Raw genomic sequence first — 24,840 nt, forward strand, 5'->3', positions numbered from 1 at the left:
CCAGTTCTGGAATGTCCACTCTGAGAAAACTGCCCTTAACACATGTCTTTTTTTTTTGCCCTTCCAGTCAGCTTTTAAACCAGTTTTCTATCCTATCCCCAATTCCATGCCCCTTAATTTCTCTAGTAATCCCTGTAAAATGCCTTCACGAAGGGTTTCTTAATGTTCATGTACACAAAGCTCACAGCGTAATCCCCATTTTTCATATCTGTTAGCACCTGAAGAAAAACTATGTTTTTCAAGGATGATTGTGCATTTTGAAATTATACTGATACTTAGATGCATAGTATTGTCATGCTTAATTAAATATTATGGTCTAGAAATTAGTTCACAGCCTGATGCAGGGAACAATCCTTGCTCCTGAAAGGATAAACATGAGGTGCGTAATGGACCTTGGACCTTATATTACCATCGGATTGACAAGCTGCAGGCACCTAGCATTCCCAGGCAGCTCGTCAGAGAAAAGGTCCCAACAGCAGCCCCCAAGTAAGTCCTTGGAGGAGACCAGGAGAAGGCAGGGTTGGAGCGACCAGAAGTGCGACTAGACCGAGATTGAGAAAGGCTGGTAGCAGCTTGGAAGAGTAGTGACTGGGATTTGAAGGGTAGTGGTGACAATTAGGGTGGCTTGGGGTCAGCAGCATCGCACATGGTTTGAATATGAAGCCAGGAGGAAGACTTCACATTCAGGGAAGTATATTTTGAACATTAGTCCCTTTAGTTGAGGCCTGCACATGTCCTTTTAAGAAACACCTGTGAGGCTGCATGTAAATGAGGATTGCCTGAACAAAGCTGGCCCTCTTTTGAATATGCACAAATCCTAACTCCTGTTTCATGTGTGGGCCCTGGGCACCTTTTTTTTGCCTACACCAATGTGGCAATGACACACTTGTATTTCCTGCCTGCTCTATTGAAGGCTTAGGCATGCACTTAACGCTTGAAAATGAGCATGTGCCATCCTGTTTCAGGTCTGTATTTTCCCTACTACAAATGCTAAACTTACTGGCTGATAATTACTTAGATTTGCCTGTATGTACTTCCTTTCTTACTTCCAAAATGTATTTTTATTTTTGTTTTAAACATTGAACTATATATGTCTGCTGCCTATCTGCTCATCCTGCTAGCCAGTCAGCTTGCAGCCTCTCACAATCCTTCTCACAATCTGTCACATTTCCCCCCACCCTGCTCAAATTTGGTATAATCAGCAAATTTCCATATTTGTTCCTCAAAAACCAAGTCAAAAATAAGAGCAGCACCAGCACCAACCCCTGTGGAAGACCACTTGCCAAATATTTCCAATGCGAGATGTAAGCAGATGATGCAAATTGGATGCTGCAATTAAACAACCACCTCTGCAGGCACAACGAGAGGTTGCAACTCACCCCTATTATAACAGTGAGCTTTGTGGCTCAATTTAGAATGACCACATGCCTCCCATTTCATGCACATTCTGGAAGCACCCTGTCAGTTGTGTTCCACGATATGAGCTGTGGCAAATGCCCGATTAAATTTTACAGACCAGAAGGTGGTCATTTGACCCATCACGCCTGTGCTGGCTATCCAAAAGAGCTATCTACTGAGTCCCATTTCTCTTGCCTTTTCCCTATGAATCTATAATTTATATTACATTCTTCTTTGATACTCAGCAACTAGAAGGTGCCTTATTCCAAAGTATAAATGTTTATTACAATCATAAAATAAGCTTATACAAGAAACAAAGTTAAAATGCATAGGTTATACTTGTTAAGTTACAAGCTGCTAACATCTTGTTTTGAGATGATCAATCTCAAATGGCCACAAGGGAGCCTCATTTTAAGAATGTTCTAATATTCTATACTTTAAGTCTGCTTTATGTATATTAATTGACTTGATATCTTATGGGAATTTAAACCTGTTTTTGTGCAATCAATTTCATTGTTTCTCTGGCCAAGCAGCCACTTAAGAACTGCCACACGTTCCAAATTAGGCAGAAACCATCACCAATGGTTCCTATGCTATGATCCCCTAAATATAAGAAAACCATAACATACAAAATGTCTTCTGATGTAGATTTATCAAGGGCAGTTTCACAAACTACTGACAATAACAGCTTTGTGTCTAAAAGGCCTGTGGTACTTCAAGAAGTATTTTACTCATAATGCACCATTTTGCTCTCTTATCAAATAGTTACTCACCTCCCTTTTAAAAGCTACATTGTGGATTCTGCTCCTGACATTGTTTCTGGTAGAGCATTCAATGTCCTCATTAATCCGTTGTTAATTGGAAAATCTCCCTTCTGTCTTTTGGTGATCTTAAATGTATACCCTCTGGTACTTTAATCAACAATTCTAGATCACCAATTTTGTTTAATGTTTTATGGATTCATACATATAGGTGTATGCATTCTATTTTGGGTTTTCTTGATATGGCAGTTTTTCCTATTTTTGCCTTGCCTCCTTCTGATTTCTCATTTCTTATTATGTTTAGCCCCTTTACACCTTTCTATCTCTTTATTCCCTACACACCTAAAGCTTATTTTGTCTTCTAGGCTGCCTACACAATTGTTTTTCCGCCGTCTTGCCACATTAGTTTAAATCGTCCTTCACACAGCTTTAGTTAACCTTCTTGAGGATGTCAGTCCTCCCAGTTCTCTTAAGGCATGAGCCGGACCATTGATAAAGTTCATTCATGCCCTAAATAATGTATCCGGTGCCCACGAAATCTGAACTTATTTCTCCCCCACCACCTGCCTCCTCTAGTCACACCATTTACCCCCCTAATCTGATTGTTCCTCCACTGGCTATCACATCTCTTACCCACCTCACTTTACTAAAGTCCTTTACTTGAGCCTTACCCTGGAGGCATGTATGAGATCATTCATCCATTTTCTGCGCTGAATGGCTGACCACTCATGTGCAGCATTAGCACTGACCATCTCTGCCACCCCCTCCCAAGCCAGAGTGGTGAGACTGATGGGCCGCCTGTGGCCAGAGCGGGGATTAAGGACATCGTGGCGGGCCTCCACAGTGTCCAGAACGTGACTGTTGAACCTATCAGCAGCAAATACGGGAGAAAAACAGGCTGTGATTGGAGGAGCAGGCCCCTAAAGAAATCTCCAAACACACTGAGCCGTCTTACCGGCATTTTTCACAACCGTTCTGGAGCCATATGGAGGGGGATTGCAGGCAGTGGGTTGGACAAGTCTGGTGTAGATCATGCCAAGTTACTTCACCTTGTCCAGAATAGTAGAACAAAACAGCATATCCAGGACATCAAGAGGGAGTGAGGTGGGTATGGTAAATTTATGTACAGAAACAATGGACAAAACAGCATAGCCAGGACATCAAGAGGGGGTGGGGTGGGTATGGTAATTTTATGTACAGAAACAATGGGTGAAATTTTAGTTCACTCAAAAAACTTACAGAGAGTTAAAATTAGGTCCAGTATTTCAGTAAGTGAGTAGTAATCTATGGAACAGGCTCTTAGTGCAAATATTGGAAGCATTTAGTATTTATTTATTCAAATGTAAGTTAGATGGACTTCTTTCAGGAAGTAACATGCTGGGGTACAGTATAAGAATAATTTAAGGTGTGTCACTTGGTATATGTAGCATGTGTGGGAGGAAAATGGTGACTTTGCCTGATGGATCCTAAAGCTCTCCACCATTAAGCTTTTCCTTGCCTCATGTCTGCGTCTATTGTAGACCAATTGATAGATATTTAATGCTGTGATTAGTCAACAACATCCATCATTATTGTGTCAAAAAATCATAGCATGGTTACAGCAGAGAAGGAGGCCATTTAATGCTTCATGTCCATGTTGGCTCTTTGCAATAGCAACTCAGCCAGTTCCATCCCTCTGACTTTTCCCCATAATCCTGCATTTTTTTCCCTTCAGATAATTATCCAGTTCTCTTTCGAAAACCATGATTGAATCTGCTCCACCACCATAGCCCAGATCTTACAGTCTGTGCATCGTCGGAAACCAGACGTAGGACACGGATGCCCGTCGGGACCCAGTGGACGTCCCAATGCACTGACCTGTAAGGAAATTGGCCGGAAAGCTTGAACTTCCGATGGGCAATTCCTCTCCTTCCCAGGACCCTCCACAAGTATCTCTGATTCTGAGCTAGCGTAGGAGATCTCAGACAGTTCCATGGGATTTATCTGAATAGTTACCCAGGAAATGTTAGCCAGAAAACTCCTAGGGCAGAATTTTCTGTTCAACGTGCGGGGGGCGGGCCCCACACGTCAGCATGTAAAATGACGCGCGGTGACATCAGGCGAGCGCCCCGACATCACCGCGTGCCATCGCAATATTTCGCTGGGTGGGAGCGCGATGAAGATCGACGCACACCCACCATTAATTAACAGGCTAGTTAAGGCCCTTAATTCGTCAATCGATGGCGATTTTCAGGCGCCCGTGCGATCTTTGGGTCGGTGGGCAGGCGGGTAAGAGACTTTTTGATGAACCTGATCCATGGGCTCAGTGGGGCCGTGAATCTGGTCTGCAAAGTATTTATTGGAGAAAGTTTTTTAAACTTGCCTGTGTGATCTGCAGCAGTTCAGAACGAATTCCAGCAGCTTTCTGTGTACTCTGAACCTTCAGGTCAGCACTCTGCAGTCAGTAATCTTTATCAGGCCTGCAGCTTTCCGGAGGCCTCCCCTTAGCCTGGGCCTGGGTTCTGACATGTCCACTGGAGGTAGCTCCTCTGAGGAGGAAAGGTGGGCTAGAATAAGGAGGAGGCCAGGAGTGCACATTCAGCCTCCGGGGGAGCCACCTTTGGGAGTACAGGCTCAGGCACAAGGGGCGCTGGGCCAAGAGGTAGTCCAAGGTGGAAGGGGCTGCAGAAGATGCCACTATCCTGCTGCCAGGATATACAGGCGGCAGACAGCTACCTCAATATGATTGAGGTGCAGTGCCGAAGGAGACACCTCCGACTGTCAAGGGAGACAGTCAACTACATCTGTCAGATGATTGGCTCTGAGATCTCTCCTAACTGAATGGGTGGACACCCCATGCCAGTGGCTCTGAAGGTCACAGTTGCCCTCAACTTCTATGCCTCTGGCTCCTTTCAGGGCTCGGTGGGTGATCTTTGCAGTGTCTCCCAATCAGCTGTCCACACTTGTGTCAAGCAGGTCACAGATGCTCCGTTCAGGCGTGCATTGACCTTCATCTACTTCCACTGGGACCAGGCAAGCTAGGCACAGTGAGCCAGATGCTTCGCAGCCACTGCTGGCTTCCCCCGCGTCCAGGGTACAATAGACTGCACACATGTGGCCATCAAGGCACCAGCAAGTGAGCCCGGTGCCTTCATCAACAGGAAGGGCTTCCACTCCATGAACATGCAGATAGTGTGTGATCACAGGATGCTGATTTTACAAGTCTGTGCAAGGTACCCACGATGCCTACATCCTCAGACATTCCCAGGTGCAAGGCTCTTCAGTGCTCCAGCTTGGCTGATGGATGGCTGCTGGGTGACAAGGGCTATCCCCTCAGAAGGTGGCTCATGACGCCTCTCCACCATCCAATATCAGAAGCTGAGCAGCGGTACAATAGGAGGTACACCTCCACAAGGGCTGTGGTGGAGAGAACCATTGGTTTTCACAAGATGCGCTTTCGATGCCTGGACCGCTCCAGTACCCCCCAGATTGTGTGTTGGTGATAGTGATTGCATGCTGCCCTCTCCACAAACTTGCACTGGAAAGGGGGGAACGCAGTGGATGATGAAGACGTTGACGCAGTGGATGCGGCTGCACACTATGAGTCCAGCACTAATTCTTAGGATGAGAAGGCACAGGGGAATGCTGAGGGGCTAAACACTGACCCGGCACTATACCAAGAAGGTAGGGACACCCAGGAGGTTTTAATCCAACGAACCTTCAGCTAGCTCAAAACAAATGGATCAGCAGGACCAGCCTTGCCTGGCGCTTCCATACTCGGCACCTAAGTGCTAAATCTGCCAGGTCATCAGCAGGAACTAAGGGCTTTGGATATAAACTTGAATGTCCAAACAAACACACATGACGTTTATCTTAAACATACAATTGCAGAACAAAGAAGCCACCCTCAGCCATGGTAACACATCTGGTTTTTATTTTAACCATCAGAAGTTCTCTCAAGTCCAAAACAAAACGTTAATCAAGCAGAAAATATTTATAAGTACCTAATCTCGGGCCAACACAAAAGCACCATTGAGAAACCCATGGTGTGCCGAAGGTGTCTTATGCTTTCGTTTACGGGTGCTCTGTCTTGGTGCCGCGCCATCGCTTGGAGTGGCATCTGAGACAGCCTGCTGACTCTGCTATCCTGTTGGCCTTGATGACCTTGGCGGTTGTCCTCTGGCCCGTGGAGCCTGTGCTGGGCCCGCCTGGGAGGGATCTGCCAGTTCCATAGCTGGCATCCCCCCAGTCGTCGCAGCCTCACCCGATGAAGCGGTCACTGGGAGAGGGAAGGAGTAGCTGGTGCCCTCAACCGGAACGCCGTGAGAGGAGCCCGCAGAAACGACAGGCAGCTGCTGCGCCGACGTGAGGTCGCTTCGGACCTCCCTGCTCACCGTGGATGGATGGGCAATGAGCTGGGAAGCTTGAAGCCCACACCATCTCCCACATTGGCACTGACCAGCTGTGGTCACTGGCGCTGTGAGGGCTTGCAGGTCTGAGCATAACCCCAGGAGGACCTGATTGTTCTCCTAGAGGTGCCTCTCCACGAGAATCGCCACTCTCCATGGAGGAAGCATGACACTCTGCCATGAGGCTCATTGCATCAGTGATGCTCCGTGTGGACTCCTCCACCACGGACACCAAGCAAAGCACAGCCTCATGTATCACTCCCAGATGCTCCCGCACACCCGGCTGCATTTCCTGCAGCTGCTGCATCTCGGACGACTCCAGAGGCACATCATCAAACACCAACTGAGCATGTGCCTGGTCCCTTGAAGTCCTCCTACTGCTGGTGCCTTCGGCACTCTCTGTCTCTGCCACCTCCTCCAGTGATTGTGACATGTCCTCTCCATTGTGCCCCGAGACACTAGCTGATGTTGCAATGCCCACCGAGGTGCTAGTATCTGCGCTGGTGCCTGCCTCGCAGAAATGGTGTGACGCAGGTGACACTTGAGAGCCCTCAGGTGTGAAAGGGGGCATCTGCAGTTCCTCCTGGCGGCCATGCTTTGATGATGCTGAAATGAACAACATGGACAGTGGATCAGTTAGCGTGCACACAGTGACACACTCCATCCCTTTCCCTCTGGCTCATTATGCACTCAACCTTCCAGAACCAATGGACATGAACATTGGCGGGGTGGCAAATAGTGAGAAGGATAGCCTTACATTACAGGTGGATATAGACAGGCTGGTCAGATGGGCTAATGAATGTCAAATGGAATATTATGTGGATACGTGTGAGGTGATGCACTTGGGCAGGACAAACAAGGCACGGGAATATACGATGAATGGTATTACCATAGAAAGTAAGGAGGATCAGACGGACCTTGCTGTGCATGTCGACAGGTCCCTTAAGGTAGCGGGACAGGTACATAAGGTGTCTAAGAAGGTAAATGCCATACTTGCCTTTATTAGCCGAGGCATAGAATATAGGAGCAGGGAGGTAATGTTCCAAGGCAAGAAAATGCTGCCTAGGCCACAGCTATAGTTCTGCGTGCAGTTCTGAAATGCGCTTCATGGGAGGGATGTGATTGGAGTGGAGAGAGTGCAGAGGTCGTTGACCAGGATGCTGGCTGGGCTGGAGAGTTTGATTTATGAGGAGACATAGCATAAACTGGGGTTATTTCCCCTGGAGCAGAGGAGATTGAGGGGTGACACGATTGAGGTTTTTAAACTTATGAGGGGCATAGATAGGATCGACAAAAAGGAACTTATCTCCTTGGCGGAGGGATGAGTAACCAGGTGGGATAGATTTAAGGTAAGGGGTATGAGGTTGACAGGTGATGTAATGAGCAACTTTTGCACACACAGTGTGTTGGGAATGTGGAACGCACTGCCTGAAAGGGTGATAGATGCAGAAACCTTCCGAACATGTAATAAGTATTTGGATGTGCAGTTGCAATGCCATGGCATGCAAGGCCATGGGCATAGTGCTGGGAAATGGGATTAGGAAACTTATGAAGGTATTTGACGCACACATCCTCAAATGGCTGAAGGACCTTTTTCTATGATCCACATCTCTGACTCTATCACTCTGTGACCGAGCAATGTTGCAGCAATAACAAATTAAACAATCATCAGTGCTATGAATGTTGGGAGGACGTAGCGGATCTCACTGTTGGCCTCAAATACCTGGCCGTTCCACCCCAGCCTCACCAACACCAGTTGTCCTGGGCTCATGGTGCCTCTCAAGCTCCAGGACCTCCTGTTCACAGCGGCTTAACATCATCAGGTGAGCCTGGCCGCCTCCAGTCCTCAAACGCTCAGACACATTATGAGCATTCTTCTCCTGAAAAACAGAGAAGACCATTCATTGCAACAATTTGCACATGGACTCCGCACGCGCAAGCCACACCCCAACCACAGTGGCCCATATCAGGCCTCCTGTGCCTCCTCTCCCCGCTACTGCTGATCAGTCACACAAAGGTAGTACGCCTGCTCCCAACCGCCCACCCCCCCCACCAACAGCCACCTTGGACACATTCTGCGTACATCACTTTAAGAAACACAAGGTCTTCGCTCCCATGGCAAGGAGGCACAACTAGGTGCGGCATCGAGGGCAGCAGATGGCTCTTGACCACGAGACCTTGAGGCTCCCCTTACACAATCTCATCACCTTGAATAGGACATGCGTTAGAGTTCTGAATATGCGCCTAGCTGCATCTCCTGCAGGTTGCCCCCAGACTAGTCATGTGTGACTAAGAGCAACACATGGTGCGGGGGAGAATCCATCTCCTCATGAACCACTGAGGCTGATGTAAGCATGGGCACTATCTGCTTGCCCACCCAGCGTTCTAGAAATGCCCAACATGATTCAATGCAGTCACGACAGTAAGTCTTGGGGGGGGTGGGATGGGGGACCTCAAAGGCTAAGGCTACCTGCTGGGTTAAATGCCCAATGCCAACATGGCACTCACCCTTCCAGAGCGCAACAAATCGCTGAAGCACTTACGCCACTGGATCCAGTTGCATCGCATCATGTAGCAGGAGCTCATCACCTCCGCCACCTCCTCCCAGGCACGTTTCGTCATGTGGGGGGGCCTCCTCCTCTTCCCATCCTGGGGGTTCAACACCTCCCGCCTTGCTGCCACCTCCTCGAGGAGGCAGCAAGGCATTCATCTGAAAAGCGAGGGGCGCATTGGCCCTCCCACTGGCCTACCCTGCAGCCTGCCCTGCTCCTCTGCCCTTCCCTCCAGCATTCCCTGCTTAGCCAATCCCCTGTGGTGTGACCTGGAAGTGGCCATTGTGAGCAGCCTACAGGAGGCTGCCAGGCCTCCCTTTAAATAGACTGCCAGGTCGCCATTGGACCCAGCGGTCTGTGCACGCCCGCCGCCGCCCGCACACTCCCACTATTCACGGGAGTCGGCAAATACATTGGGCAGGCCTTAATTGGCAATTTGCAAAATGGCGGCGCGGACCCGATCCTGGGTGCCGATCAGGTCCACTCCAGCTCTGCCTGCCTGACAGGCAGAAAATTCTGCCCCTAGTCTAACTCCTGGGTAACTACAGAACTGAACCCTGCTCTGACTGCCCCCCCGACCTCCTCTGACTACTCCCCCAACCTAACCCGACTACACTCCCTAATCACCCAGTTAGACCCCCCGACCCGACCTGACTAGCCTTCTACCTGACTACCTCTCCCAACCCAACCCAGCCCACCTACCACCTCACCCACCTGCCATGCTACCCACCTAACAACCTATCCCCTGCCGTCCTACCCACCTGCCTCCCTAATCAACTAGCACCTCACCTACCTATCATCCTACCAACCTACCACCTCACCCATCTGCCACCCTACCAACTTACCCATTTATCTCACCCAGCCTATCAATTTACTTCACCCACCTACTCATTCACGCAATCACCTATTCACTAACATTCCCAGTAAATAATGCTGTAAAAAGGGGACATGTCTTCTGCCCAATGCTACAAAGCTGTGACGGAGCGCTCCAATGGACGCATTTATGGAGAAGCCAGGTTCAGGAGACACAGCAGGGTATGCAGAGCAGCTTCTAGGCATGGAAAACTTCAAGCAAAGCGGCTATCCGATGATGTTTGCCACTTTGTGGACGATCCAGGCCTGGGATGATTGAAGGCAAATTAGATGGACTTTAGCTTTTTTTTATTTAGTAATTCCTATGGCCCTATGAATGTGAGCTTGCTAATGATCACAGGCAGCTTCAGACAACTCTGAGCCTTGAGGACTCGGCTGCAGACCGGAATATCTGGGGACACAAGCATGCTGTTATCCTGGGACTGTGCTTCAGGACTCCTATGGCTCTGCCTGAGTACAGACTGCAAGAGTTGCTACAGAAGCACATTGTCAGTACTGGCTCCCAGAGCCAAGATGACAGTGTGAGCTGTAATAGAAGCTGTCAGACCTACAGCAAATTCTGCATTCTGATGGATACCACTTTGTGTTCTTGAAGCGATCCATTTGGTCTTTGTTGGACAGAATTATCTTAATGCTCTGTGCAAATCCCCAACACTTGTCTGCTTGAGGTGAATTCTTCATATTCTGAGCCGTTATACATAAGCTCACTGACTGGCTACCCAGTGGATCTAGCATCCACTGGAGTATTCCAATCAGCCTTCTTTGATAGCCAGGACCCTCAAATCCCGCATCGGAATCCTCCCCAGCACAGCTAGTATTTGATCTTACTTTTTAGCTAGCTGACTCCTATCCCCCTGCCCTAATTCCTGCACACTTGTGGTTGATAATTCACCTTGTGAAGACCCCTTCTCTAGCCTACTCTCAGAACTGGTATTTGCTAAAGTCGGAACAAATGACACTGCATCTTCAAGAAGATTAGGCTCCTTTTCCTGAAGTGGCACAGGGACGTCAACATTTTCAACAATAAAAGAGAAGGATAAAGGTTAGCTTTCAATATTGAGGAAAGGTGGGGAGAGATGACTGATGAAAACAGCTGGAGTTTGTTCTGCGGATTGTGTATAGTGAAATAGAAGGGTAATGGGGATAAGGTGAGCATAAACTCTGTGCAACATCTTCTCCACCATTGTCATCACCCATCATAACCAACATTCACTCCCTATCTGTCATATCCAGCACACCTACCTCCTGTGGAGAAAGGAAATACACGGAAGCTTGGCCTCCTCCAGTCACTGCCTCCAGCCTCATGTTGAGTGTAACCTTCTTCCATAAGAAAAAAGTTGTGTTAGTGAGTCTTGTGAGCAGATTAGGGAGTGTGCAGGTGTCATATTCAGCTGTTTTTGGACCTAAGTGAATTTCTAGGTCTGTGGTTCTTTTAACCAGAATGATTGTAGTTTCACAGAACAGTTTCCCACACTGCTACTATTTTAGAATCTTCTATAAATTAATATCTCACACATCTAAAATTAGGTGCACAAATGATGAACTCAGAATCTACAGATTTTAACACTTAGGTAAATTATTTCAATCTACATTTGGTTTACTTGGTTTATCATTGTTCGAGAATTGTATTCCTTATTAATTGTGACAAATGGTTACGATGATTGAAAGTTCCAAAGAGAAAGGTTTAAATTTATAATGCTTAAACAACTGACAGTATCACTTCTTTAAAAATGTTGTAATTGCTTCCTTCAAAAACATTAACGCTGAAACTCCTTGATGCATGATCCTAGCAGTTATGTTTGGATTGCACCCACCAATGCCCTTTGGTGCTGACCCTGCCAGCATTTGTGGAGCCAATGAAGTGAACATCATTTACATTTTCAGTTGGCTGCAAATGTCCCCTTGCGTACATGTTCAGTGCCCAACTCTCCAGTGACTGCCAGAAACTCTGATGTCTGCCTATCTGTGATTTCCCAAGCCCCCTGAAGTCCTCCAGTGTACCTTTCAGCTCCCCAGCCAGTAACTTATTTTTAAGCTAGGGGCAACGTGAAGGCACATATTTGCATGGGGCTGACTCGCACCACGATGGGCATATTCCCAGTGCTCACCTGCCCTGCCCATCTGGAAAATCTATCATGGGCCTGCTATGGGTGATGTTGACCAAGCCCCTTAGCCCAGATCTCATTGTTCCAATCTCTGTTCCATTTGAAGGATTCTGTTTTTAAAAGAAAATTCCATTCTTAAAAGCCAACTAGAAAACCCTAGAAACAGAGGACTCAGTAGAACCAGAACCTTGCTATTTTCCATTAGGCTCCATCAGAACACCCAGCAAGGCTATGTTCTCAGTTCCTGTGAAATCTACAACAACCTTCACTTATTTCACCACTGCAGGTTTCCAAGGTGTCACATCAGACATAGCTCGTATCAGCCAATCTGCTGTCCCATTGCTGTATCTAGAAGGTTACAGATGCATTATTCATCAGCGATAACCAATATAGTCTCTGTAGACAGCAGAGAGCAACTAGCCTTGTTTCAGGGAGTCTAGGTAGAAGACATATGCGGCCCTATGCTCCTTTGGAGAAAAGCACTACATTTCATAACAAAAACAGAATTACCTGGAAAAACTCAGCAGGTCTGGCAGCATCGGTGGAGAAGAAATCAGTTAACGTTTCGAGCCTTCTGCCGAAGGGCCGTGAAGGCTCGAAACGTTAACTGATTTCTTCTCCACCGATGCTGCCAAACCTGCTGAGTTTTTCCAGGTAATTCTGTTTTTGTTCTACATTTCATACATTGAAGGGGAAGTGAGTTAAACAACATGGGGGATAATGAATAGAAAGCTATACTGATGAGAGGAAATGCGGAGTGGTGACAGGATGCTCTTGTTGAGAAGTTGGGGTTGTTCCCCCTGGACAGTGAAGGCTAAAAGGAGACTTGATAGAGGTGTTTAAAATCATAAAGGATTAAACAGAATAAATAAACAGAAACTGCTTCCAATGGCTGAAGGATCAATAACCAGAATGCCCAGATTTAAGGTGATTGACAAAATTAAGGTGAAAGTGGCATAAGAAGATTTTTACACAACGAGAGTAGTTAGGATTTTAGAATGTGTTGTCAGATAGGGTGGTGGAAGTAGATTCAGCAGTTTTAAAGGGGAATCGGATAAATACTTGTAGGAGAAATAATTACAGGGATATGGGGAGAGGGCAGGAGTGGGACCAACTGGATTGCTCTTCAAAAATGTTGCACAGACTTGATGGGTCAAATGGCTTCCTGTACTGTACTATTCAATGATTTTTGCAAACTGTAATGGACCAGTTGGACTGAATGGCCTGTTTCTGTGCTGTATCATACAATTTCAAAATGATACCAGCCAATGCCAGGCCCATGGAAGCTCGCTGTAGCCCTTACACTTGAGCAATCCCAGGTATCATTATTTGAGATAATGCTACCTATTGATGAGCTAGCCGCTAGGGAACCATAATTACTACTGTTGCCGTTACTCACTGTATGATACTGAGCGGCAGTATAACAAGGCCAATGTACCAACCAGGGCCACTAGAAATAACAATTAGGATACTGCATTAAAGGAGGTTCAGGTGTCTGGAGGGCTTATCAGCGGATGTCCCTCAGTTACTAGAATCTAATTAGGGACCAAGTGGCTGAACGTGGGGATAAATATGAACTGATCGTGTTTAATGTGAAAATATGAAGAGAGAGCCAGCATGATTTTATAAAGGCAAAGTCATGTCTAACGAACCTAGTTGATTTTTTTTGAGGAGATAACATATCAATTACATATCAAATGTCTATGGATGTTATTTATTTATGTCTGTGGATTGTGCCTGAGCCACGTGTCAGTTAACATAGGGTCAAGCAGATTAGCGAATTAAACAAGTGGCTTAAAGATTGGTGTGAGAAAGGATTTCGATTCATGGGTCCCTGGCACTAGTACTGGGGAAAGAGCAGCTATTCCAATGGGATGAGCTGCGATCAGTGCAACTTAAAGAAGGGTAGAGAAGTAAACACACATAAAGGTTTAGGGAGAGAATTCCAGAGCAAGCAGATGGTTTACTTACAATTTCTCAGTACTTTGATTTGGAGACTCTAAAGCATTTCTGAGAGTGTCTGACACCCAGATGACTAAAAGATTCCATAATGGTCCGTATGAACACGTAACACCTGTGTTGCTGAAAACATCTTTGCATTAGAAAGTAAGCACTTCTTTTTATTGCTGTTTTTTTTTTAGGAAACAACCGTTGAGTTGTTTTAGGACTGTGATATTTCAAAGGCACTGTAGCATGGAAAATCTGGCAGCGCTTGCTTTTAGGCTCCTGTCTGGTGAGGAGGAAAGGAGATGAATTTCTGTGAAAGTGGTGTAACCTAGACAATATACACCAACGTTCACTAAATGTTCCAATCTTCCCTGCTATCAATTTCTGACTACTGATGTAAGGATCATCAGGCTTTAACCCAAGATTGGTATTGAGCAAGGCAGCCACTATTCTCTTTCTGGTTGCTGATACTTCCTCCATTCATGGAGGCTGTTACCATGCAGCTAAAGACCTGTACTGCAGATGACATACGTCCAATATAGAGTGCCCACTTTCAGACCACACCGGAAGAACTGGACAATGAACTATGGCCCTCTTGGAACAGCTGGTCTGCTGCTGGTATCTGTTGTACACCATCATCGAGTTTCTAATGTTTTGTGGTTTGCAGTTGCTTTCCATCTATTTGTATTCATTCTCAGTTTAAATTTTCAATTGACCCTGCTTTAACAGGTTTTTATGAAGATAATTCTAAATTTATGCTTCACTTTATGTGAAGCAGTACTTCTGACTTCACACCTGCACAGCCTAGCTCTAATTTTAAGGCAATGCCCTCTTATTCTGGACACCCAGACCGGAGGAACTAAATTTACTCTTTCTACCCTATCACATCCTTTAATCGTTTTAAACAACTTGATCTTAAAATAATTAGACCACCCCTTAAACCTACATATGTTATGATCCCAGCTGATGTTACAATTGGACAAGCCTGATCCCAGGGTGGAACCTGGCTTGATAGATCCTAACTTATTTTTTTGTTTAGATACATGGAGAGTAGCTACTGAACAGAGTCACAGGAGTCAGCTGATGACTTTTCATAAAAGGATAAGACATTTATTTAACAAGAAAGGGTGAACTATATTGCAATACTCCTTTACCCATAACAATACCTTTACAGATATTTACAGATTTGTAAGGATAACACAAGTTCCAAAGGCCATCTTGTACTCTAATGTTCACAGTAAGTACGCAGTCCATGTAAACCATTAGGCGACCTGGGGTCAGACACAGCACACTCTGAAACCAAGTGACAGATGCTACCCCAGACAGATGCTGTGCATCTCTCCTCCGCTCCCACCAGACACTTGTCATACCATGAGCCAACAAGTCTCACTGAACTCCATCTTTCACACAAGGGTTTCCAATCTCCTCTCTCCAAGAACTTGCTTTAGCATCTTCTCCCAAACCAACGCTTTCTCTCAGACGCCTTCTGCAAGGGTCCACCTCCAGGGTTTCAAACTCTCCTTCCGATGTTTCTCTCCCCTAGGTCACCCCATGCATTCCAGCTTTTTTCCATGCACTCTCTCTCACTGACTCAGCCATCAACAGTACACCACTGCTTCACATGCTCCATAGCAAAGTGGCACCGACCTTCAGCCGTCTCTTTGGACCTTCTGACTTCTCACAAGCCGTTCTCACTTTAAATCTGCTTCCTTCAGCTTTCTCCCTTTAGCTTGAAGCTTAGAGCCTTCTTCTGCTCCTCATTCTTACCTTCACTTAACAGGACCTTTTCCAAGTTCCTGTCCTTTGATTAGAAGGTCTGCTGGGGATCTTCCCTGTTCCACTCCCCTGGACTTGGGGACTTTCGTCTTTAGCTTGGGACTTGCTATTTGTCCCTTGGTTCCAGTCTCTCTCTGGCAGCTACTTTCAACCAACTGAACTTAAACTGCTTTTTCTTTAGTTTGTGTGTCCTCTCTCTCAGGACTCCTGTTGCTAGGCAACAGCACAATTATTTCTACTCTTGTGTTTGCTTTAGCTTCTCCGCAAGAGTCATAAAACTCATTAGAAATGTAGGTATATACAGCATTAGACTTGCTGTCTCTACTAAAAATGAAACTAGACCCTAGGTTTCACCTTTTAAAGTGAAACTATACCTCAACTTGTCTTTCTCTTAACACACAAATACAGAAATACAAATCAAACTTAAACATTAAATCTAAAACTCATTCCTAACACTCTCAAATACAAATATAACTCACTTAAAACTATCTCTATTTCCTACCATATATTAAAGGAGATAAAAGCCTTTTCTTTTCAATGTGCCTTCATAATTTAACTCTTCTAACTCCACTATTTTTGTAATGAATCTGCACTGCACTTCCTCCAAAGCCAGTATATCTATCCTGAGTGCCGTGTCAAGAAATGAATGCAGTACTCCAGATACGATCTAACAAGTTTTAAATATTTATAGCAGAAAGAACTTCTACCCTTTTGTATTCCAGTCCCTTTGAGATAAAGGCCAACATTCCATTAGTCTATGTAATTATTTTCTGTACATGTACATCTATTTTAGTGACTTTTTTACTTGGACTCCTATATATATTTGCTCTTCCACAGTTCCTAGTTTCTCACCATTTATAAAACATCTGGATCTATCTTCCTTAGGACCAAAGCGGACAATTTCACACTTCACCACAATGAAGTCCATCTGCCAGGTTTGCCCACTCATTTAACCTGTCAATCAGTACTCCTTTGCAACTTACTGCTCCCATCTGCACTATTTACCGTGTCATCTAACGCAATGTCATTAGGAAACTTGGATAATTATGAATGGGGAGCTCTTTTCCTTCTGAGATGTGTACAGGTCTGGTACCAAGTACTTCATTGAATACCTTTCACTACTCAACTGTTTAGAAATTGGCTCAGTTTACCGTGATCAATTTCTACCATATCCCTTCAAAGTCAGTCTCATCACTAAATTTAGTATGGCCTGCCCTCGTATTGGTTCAAGAACATATTGCTCTAGAAAACTGTCTTGAATGCATTCAGGAAATTTGCTGCCTTTGAGGCTTGAGCTAATCTGGTTCTTTGAGTCCGTGTGAACATTTGAAGTTTTTCATTACAACTGCTGTGCGTTGCATCAAACTTATCTAATCTCTACTTCTGGGCTGGCTTTAAGGGGTTTAAAAAGTCAATGTGTGGGGGAAAACCCCCTCAGATGAAGAATGGCTGTCCCACAGCCATTTAATGGCCAATTGGCCCTTAGAAGAGTGGAGGTGGGATTTCCGCCCCTCATGGAGAGGAAATCCCGCTTCAGCTGCTGGCCAATCAGAAACCGGCAGCTCTCCAGTCCTGGCAGCACCAGTGGGAGCAATGACCGCTGCCATTACTGCACTTGGGGCTTGAGGAGACAAGCTGTGCTGGATCGCATTGTAAGTGTTTGGGGTCTCGCCAGGTGCTGAGCTGGCAGGCACCAGCGAGTGGGGTGGGGGTCGGTTCTTGAGAGGTGGGAATTATAACCAGTCTGCCTCCATGGCTGCCCCTGATCTGCCTCCAGCCCGTGCAGGGAATCTACTACCCTGGCTGGCTGCTTGTTCTGGGCCCCACCCACCGCCAATTAAATCCTGCAACAGGATGAAGCCCTTAAGTTGGCATTAATTGCCCAAATAAGGATCTCACTTGGCCCACTGCCAGGCAGGCCACGCAATGCCAACCCTACTGCTGGTAAAATTGCAGTGGGGGCAGGGACGAGCAGGTAGGTAGGCCACTTGCTGCATTTTCAGGCTCCCACCTTCAAACCTACCAGCTGGGGAGTGTAAAACCCAGCCCCCTGTTACTTTACCATAGCTATCAGGAGGTCTGTAGAAAACTTCCACCAAAGCCGTGCATCTTATCTATTCCTCAATTCCTGCTACCCAGATAGTTACAACTGATCAACCCTCATTCTCATGCTGTAATGATTTGTTTTTATCAATAGCCATACTTCTCTATTTCAAGTTTTTCTGTCCTTTATGAAACAACCTTATAATTTGGAATTTTTGTCTCCCAATAATGGCTAGCTTTTAATCATGACCACTATATCATACCATTTAAGCTGAATTGGTGCTTCTGATTTGCTTGTTGTATTCCTTATGCTATACACATTTGTACCCACAACTCTTATGTGACCCCATCCTGCCCTTTTACCTTGATGCTGTTTTTCTCACACCTTTAAACTTACCACATAAATTGTTTCTCATCACTGCAGTTGTATTCTCATCAGTCATTTTATTATTATTTCCTGTATTTTTTTCTGAATCTTAACTATTTATATTGGGTCAAATTTTGATGATGCAGGGCAGATTGGACTTAAATTTGCACATTAGGTTTTGAAAAATTTTACTCACACAGTTGCTAGAAGTGTGAGCTGATAACAGTGCAGCGACAGCAACCGTGAATTTCGGACCTCAGTGAACAACTGGACATTATGGCCAGATTTTTACCATCGAGGCGGGAAGCACAGACTCACCTACATGGAAACAACCCCTGCGTGCACAATTTGCACTCTGGTGGTACGGGGGTGTAATTGAATCAGGAGGCAGATCAGAGGCAGCCATGGAGGCGGACTGGTTATAATTCCCACCTCGGTTCTCTGAGATTTCAGCCTAGTTGTGTAAAAGGCTATTAGGCCCTCACCACCATTCGCCCCCCCACCCTCCATGCCTCCTCATAACCCCTATGCCATTTCCATGCCCCATCATACCTCCATACCCCCATGCCACCTCCACACACCCCCAAATCCTCCATGCCCCTTCCATCATCACTCACCCAGTATCCACTATGAGCAGACCTCAAGAGCCAGGTGGAGATGAAAATAATCAACTTCTAACAATCTAAAAGAGCTGTCACTGTTTTCACGCTTACTGAAAGAAACTCATGCATGAAGCCCGTTAAAAACTTTTAAATCCCCTCAAATTGTCAGTTTGTTGTAAAAGCAAACAATAGCTAATCTTTTAACAGCCTCTTAAAACTGTCAGTCAAAATAATGAATTCAGCCCGTCTTCTGCGATAAACGATTTTGACGCTTTTGAAATTCAGCCAAGTGTAGATAATGAGCTCAGTTGTAACAACAGCCCTTGGAAAATGTCAACAGTGAAGTCTGTTGAAACTGTAGGAACATATGTGTATTTTTTTAAGCTACACCAGATGGCCTATCAATCAGGCCTATCAAGTAATGTACTCCAGCAGCAGTGCCTTCTTTCTTCATCCAACTAAAAGCTGCACCTTGTTTTTTTTTTCATTTTTAAAGGCCATGGGATTTAAATAACTTAAGATCAGGACACTTAAACAAACCTTATCTGCTCTTCAAGAATAATTATGAGTCCTCATAAATTTGTGACTCCCACAGTTGGGGTTAAGGCCCTAGGAACAGGAAAAATTGAGTCTGTTTGATCTCAGCACTAATTTCAAATGGCCCTGCTGAGTTTGGGTTTCTCACCTGGGCGATTCACACCCCAACCCCCTCCCCTTGCTGGCAAAAATGGATTTGTTGGAAATGGATTTGCTGAAAACCTCCACATCTGGGACCTGCACACCATCTTTAAAGGCCTTCAGAGTCAGCCTGACTCCGCAAAAATCAAGCCCCCCCTCCCTCCCCCACCCCCACTCCGCCAACACTATTTATAGGACCAGCCTTCCAACATTCAGGTGAGATGCCCTTGACTTCCTTCTGCTGTAGATAAGTTTGTGGAAGTACTGTGGGGTGTTTTTGATAGGTGCATCCATACAGGGAGGCCAGAGGAAATAGTCACTTGTCCACAAAAGGTATGAAGGCTGTAGATGCAGTGGCTCTGGATTTGCAACAGGACAGACAAATGCAGCAGTGTCTGCAGAATGGGGAAGTTCTGCCTGGAGGAGGAGGAGGGTTCACCACAGAAGTCTTTAGCCGCTAGACTTTCCAAGAAGCACTTCTATTACCTCAACCTCACCCAGGAGCAATGCCAGAGGTGCCTCAGATTCAACAAAGAAGTGGTCAGAGAACTGTGCCGCCTCCTTCAGGTCCTGCAGTTTCACACCAGGGTGATGAAGGAGCTGTCAGTGGCCTTCAAGGTCACTGTCACTTTAAACTTCTACTTAACTAGGTCATTCCAGGCGGGGGTAAACAGCGTTGCAAGCTTCTCTCAGTACACCATCCATCACTGCATCGGGGAGGTGACGGAGACCTGTATATGAGGAAAGGCAATTTCATTATTTACAGAGATAAGCAGGATGAACGGGCATGTGAATTTGCCAGAGTAGTGAGATTCCAAATGGTGCAGGGAGCCATCAGCTACAGGCACAAGGCTGTACAGGTCCCCCTTCTCAACAGGGAGAGATACAGGAAACATAAGGGCTACTACGCCATTAATGTGCAGTTGCTGTGCGATCATGCTCAAACCACTATGTTGATGAATGCCTACTTTCCTGGCAGCAGTCACAATGCCTTCATCCTGAGGCAATCTGCCTTTCCTCCCATTTTAATGCCACCAAGAAGAACCAGCATGTGGTTTCTTGAAGGGATACTCTCACTATATGATCACGAATTGCAACTCCAGTGACCAAAAACAGGAACATTGTTTGGCTCTTTCATTTTTATTATTTCTGCCCAAGCCCTCTTTCCCCACCCTCCCACACCTCTATTAGTACCAAACCCTTTTTATAGTCCTATTTATCCTTTCTGCTACTACCTTGCACTCAGTTCAGGTCACATACAGTCCTTCCCAGTTGTACAGTTCTATCTTTCCCAAATACTGGAGGTGTCAGTTTCCCATAAAATAGAAACCCTCGCTCCTACACCAATTCTTAAGTCATATATTTGCTTTCCTGATCTGTTTGTCACTATGCAAATTTGCACTTGGCACAAATAATAATCCTGAAATTACTAGCCTGTAGTCCTGCTTTTTAATTTAGTTCTGAGTTCATAGAAAGGAACAGGAAGAAGGTCTTGCTATGTCTTTAGTCCGAACATGGACCACAGCAACTAGTTCTTCAGCTTCCTTTTCCAGGCTTCTTTCCTACCTCTTCCCAAATGAGAGGGGCATTATACCATGCAGTGTCTTATTAGTGTTATCTTTGGGTTAATTGTGTGTTACTAATTACCTGCTGGATATTGGATGAATTTTTTGTTCACTGTCATGACCACTGTCCTTTCCACCCCCCACAGAACTGCTTACTGTCCTAGACATGGCTAATTTACATGCAGGGCCCTTGCAAATTATGGGATTGAGAGCCACCCCAGTTATTGTGGGCTGCTGGTGAAACACAATTTTTTCTCCATGTAAATGTTGCCTGAGCTACTGAGTTTTTCTAATATATCCAAGAATGACAGCATAGGTGCCACACAGCTGCAATAAAGCACAAACACCGGAGGGCAGGACTGTGCCAAGTTAAACTGCTGACACTCATACACTGGAACAACAACTCTTATTTATACCATAATAAAACTTCCCAAGGAACTTCATAGGGACATTATAAAACAAAATATGACAACAAACCACATAGCGAGGGGCGAGGCCATGGCAAGATTTGAAAACCAGGATGAGAATTTTAAAATCAAGAGGTCACTTGACCGGGAGCCAAAATAGGTCAGCGAACATAGGGGTGATTGATGAGTAAACAGGAGTAGGTGCAAGTTAGGACATGGGCAACAGAGTTTTGGACGACCTCAGATTTACAGAGGGTAGAATGTTGGGGGGGCCAGCAAGGAGTGCATTAGAATAGTCAAGTCCACTGGTAGCAAAAGCATGAATGAGAGTTTCAGCAGCAGGTGGGCTGAGGCAGGGACAAGCCAGATGACGTTACAGAGGTTGAAATAGGCGATCTCTGTTAAGGTATGAATATGTGGTTGGAAGCTAATGACATCAATGTTGCAGAGTCTGGTTTCGTCTCTGAAAGTTGCCAGAGAGAGGAATAGAGTTGGTAGCTAGGGAATGGAGTTTGGAGCGGGGACCGAGAACAATGGCTTCAGTCTCCCAAAATTTAATTGAGGAGCCAAACATATGAAAGCAATATGAGACCTGAATAACTGAATACTAAAGCTTAGAATATGATAACTTATGTGAATGTGGAGACAGAAACAAAGTTCTACTTTTCTTGATATTTACATTCAGTATTTGTATGGCACTTCTTTTTGATTCAGATACTATGCAGATAGATATTGAAATAAGGTATGCAGCAATCAGTACCCTGTCAGCTTTAAATAATAGTCTTTTCAGCTCTGTAAACGATGCTGATTTATGTTCACATGACTAAAGATATTGCACATCCAATGACACAAATTTTCTTTTTCAGAAGTCCCACGTGTGATAATGCATCAATAGATGGATCAGGAGTTCCACCTGAAGATGCATCTACACAACCTATGCAAGATGCAGAGATTAATTTGTTGAAGTGTGGAGAACTTACGTAAGAATCATATAAATGTCTTGAAGTTAGATTGGAACAAAGAAATGTACAGGCCCAGATTTACACTTTATCTGTCCCAGTCTCTGAGAAATATCATATTCCATGGTACCTTTCATACTCCTCTGTCAATTTTTTCTCCAGGCCTTTAGCCACTCTCATTTGAATGTGCTAATATAATTAGTACCTCTGCTTCCAATAGTATTCTACTCCTTCCAATCATCAACCTCTGGGATAAGTCTAAATGGTATTTTCATTTTCCTCTTCTATTTTTGAAGTTATGTCCTCTTGTTTACCTCCACACTAAGAAAACCAACCTTTAGCTGTCACATCCTCTCTAAAACAATCCCCTTTAAAACCTTTCCTTCTTCATCAACCTATGCCCCTCCACCCCCGCAATGACCCATTATAGCCCCTATGCCCTTCTACGCACCCACATAATCCTTTATAACCACTACGCCAACCTAGTGCCAACTCATGCTAACCCATGACCCCCCCCACCTACTAGCCTTTGTCCTTACACCCTCCATGCCAACTTAACCCAGTATCCACCATGGGCAGACCTCAGGAACCATTCTGAAATGAAATAAAATAAAGCTCTAGTTGCCTATTGATGACATCACTTTTTTTTAAAAAATCATTGATAAAAACCCATTCGCTATATTTAAATTCCTTCAAGTACTTAATTCCTTATAAAAATAAATATTTGTGTTCATAGCCCCTCATCAAAGACTTGATAACCACTTGGAGCTGTCAATCAGACTGTGAACTTACAGGCCCCTTACTGTGATAATGATACGTTGTGGAATTAGTCATGCAGCACTAATTCTATGATGAAAGTCCTCAAACTTCTGTCAACAGACAGCTGGTGAAATTGCAAGTAGTCACAGCAGTCTGTGTGATTCGGATGTCTTGACAGCTCGATAGCGCCAACGAGTTTATCCACTTTTTATACACATTCATATCTAATTTTAACAATCTTAATGGGTACCTTCCATCTCCTAAAGGGTATTTACCTCTCCCAAAAGGCACCTCACCTCTCCAAAAGTGGTCCCTGGACCTATTCAAAAGGGTCCCTACCTCTCCAAAAGCATACCCTACATCTCCAAATTACTCCAAATGGCAACTTTAGACCTTTTGCTCAAATGTCTAAAGCCCACGAGTCGCGTTTTGCACACCCCACTAATGGAAATTGCATCTGTTTCAAGGCAGCTACACTTTTAAATGTGCTGCTGCCACTGAACCACAGATGTGCAAACTACAACCTGCCCCTATTCCCCCCCTGGTGAAAATGGTAGGTGCCAGATTCAGGAGAGGGACTTCAGGCATCAGGGTTTCGGCGCCATTTTGGCTAAGTCGGAGACCCCTTCAGTATCTGCGAAAATCCAGCGCTATGTAATCACACCCTTCTGCCACAGATGGTGAAGTAGCACATCAATTTTTGCAAGTGCCAGCTCTTCAGAGTATACTGTGGAGAAATATCAATGCTCCAACCAACTCTATCTCACTGCCTTCTAAATTGTTATTTACTTTGCTGTTAACTGGAAATAGTATTAAATCCAAGGGCAGAACTTTACAGTTAGCATGCAGGGTGGGCCTGACCCACCGGAAAGTAAAATGACGCACGATGACGTCGAGTGTGCGTCTCAACGTCATTGAACTGTCTCGCGATATTTCATTTGGCAGGCGTGCGCTGGAGTCAGCTGCGCGCCCGCCAATAATTGAAAGGCCTATTAAGGCCATTAATTAATTAATTAATTTCAAATTTACGCTGCCCGTCCAACCTAACAGTTGGCAGGCAGGCGAAAAGGCCAAGCGGGATGAGGTTTCCTAAAGCTATTACAATTTAAATAAAACCTTTCTTTGAAAAATGAAAACATGTCCCATCTCATGTGACATAGTCATTAAATTTTTACTGTATTTATTTATTTTTAACAATCGCTTCAATCTCCCTGAGGCAGCTTCGTGCCTCAGGGAGGTTGAAGCGCTCTTTTGCTCGCGTGCCCGAAAGGGTGCTGGACCCGACTCTCCCTCCTCCCCGCCCGCACAGATGGCGCTCACTGCTTGCATACTATGCTGGATGGGCCTTAATTGGCCCGTCCACATAAAATGGCGGTGTGGAGTCGATTGCAGGCAGCGGTCGGATTCCCAACCGCCCGCTCCCACCGAGCCCACCAGACCAATGAAAAATCCTAGCCCAAGAGTTACATAAAAATAAGGACGAGGTGAATGACTTTAAATCAGGAAATAATTTCAGTGCTTCATGACCCACTTACTCGCTCGACAGCTAAGTCCGCTTTATTTAGAAACTGTGCTTGGGTTTAAATCATTGTGCAATACTAGTATTTTAAAGTTTTACTGGCATGTATTTTTGGGACAAGTTAAGTAGAGTAATCAGTAG

General features: G+C 45.2%; 1 protein-coding gene across 5 annotated transcripts in view; it reads left to right on the top strand.

Annotated features, from left to right (window-relative positions):
• fyco1a (FYVE and coiled-coil domain autophagy adaptor 1a) overlaps nucleotides 1–24,840 on the top strand; it is a 197,293-nt gene that overhangs the window by 132,994 nt on the left and 39,459 nt on the right. For all 5 annotated transcript variants that reach the window (XM_078539514.1, XM_078539513.1, XM_078539515.1 and 2 more), the window contains one exon: nucleotides 22,329–22,442. In XM_078539514.1, coding sequence (XP_078395640.1) covers nucleotides 22,329–22,442 — 114 coding nt within the window. The remainder of the gene's footprint in view (nucleotides 1–22,328; nucleotides 22,443–24,840) is intronic.

Source organism: Cetorhinus maximus, chromosome 3 (genome assembly GCF_964194155.1).
Source record: "Cetorhinus maximus chromosome 3, sCetMax3.hap1.1, whole genome shotgun sequence".
Taxonomy (NCBI): domain Eukaryota; kingdom Metazoa; phylum Chordata; class Chondrichthyes; order Lamniformes; family Cetorhinidae; genus Cetorhinus; species Cetorhinus maximus.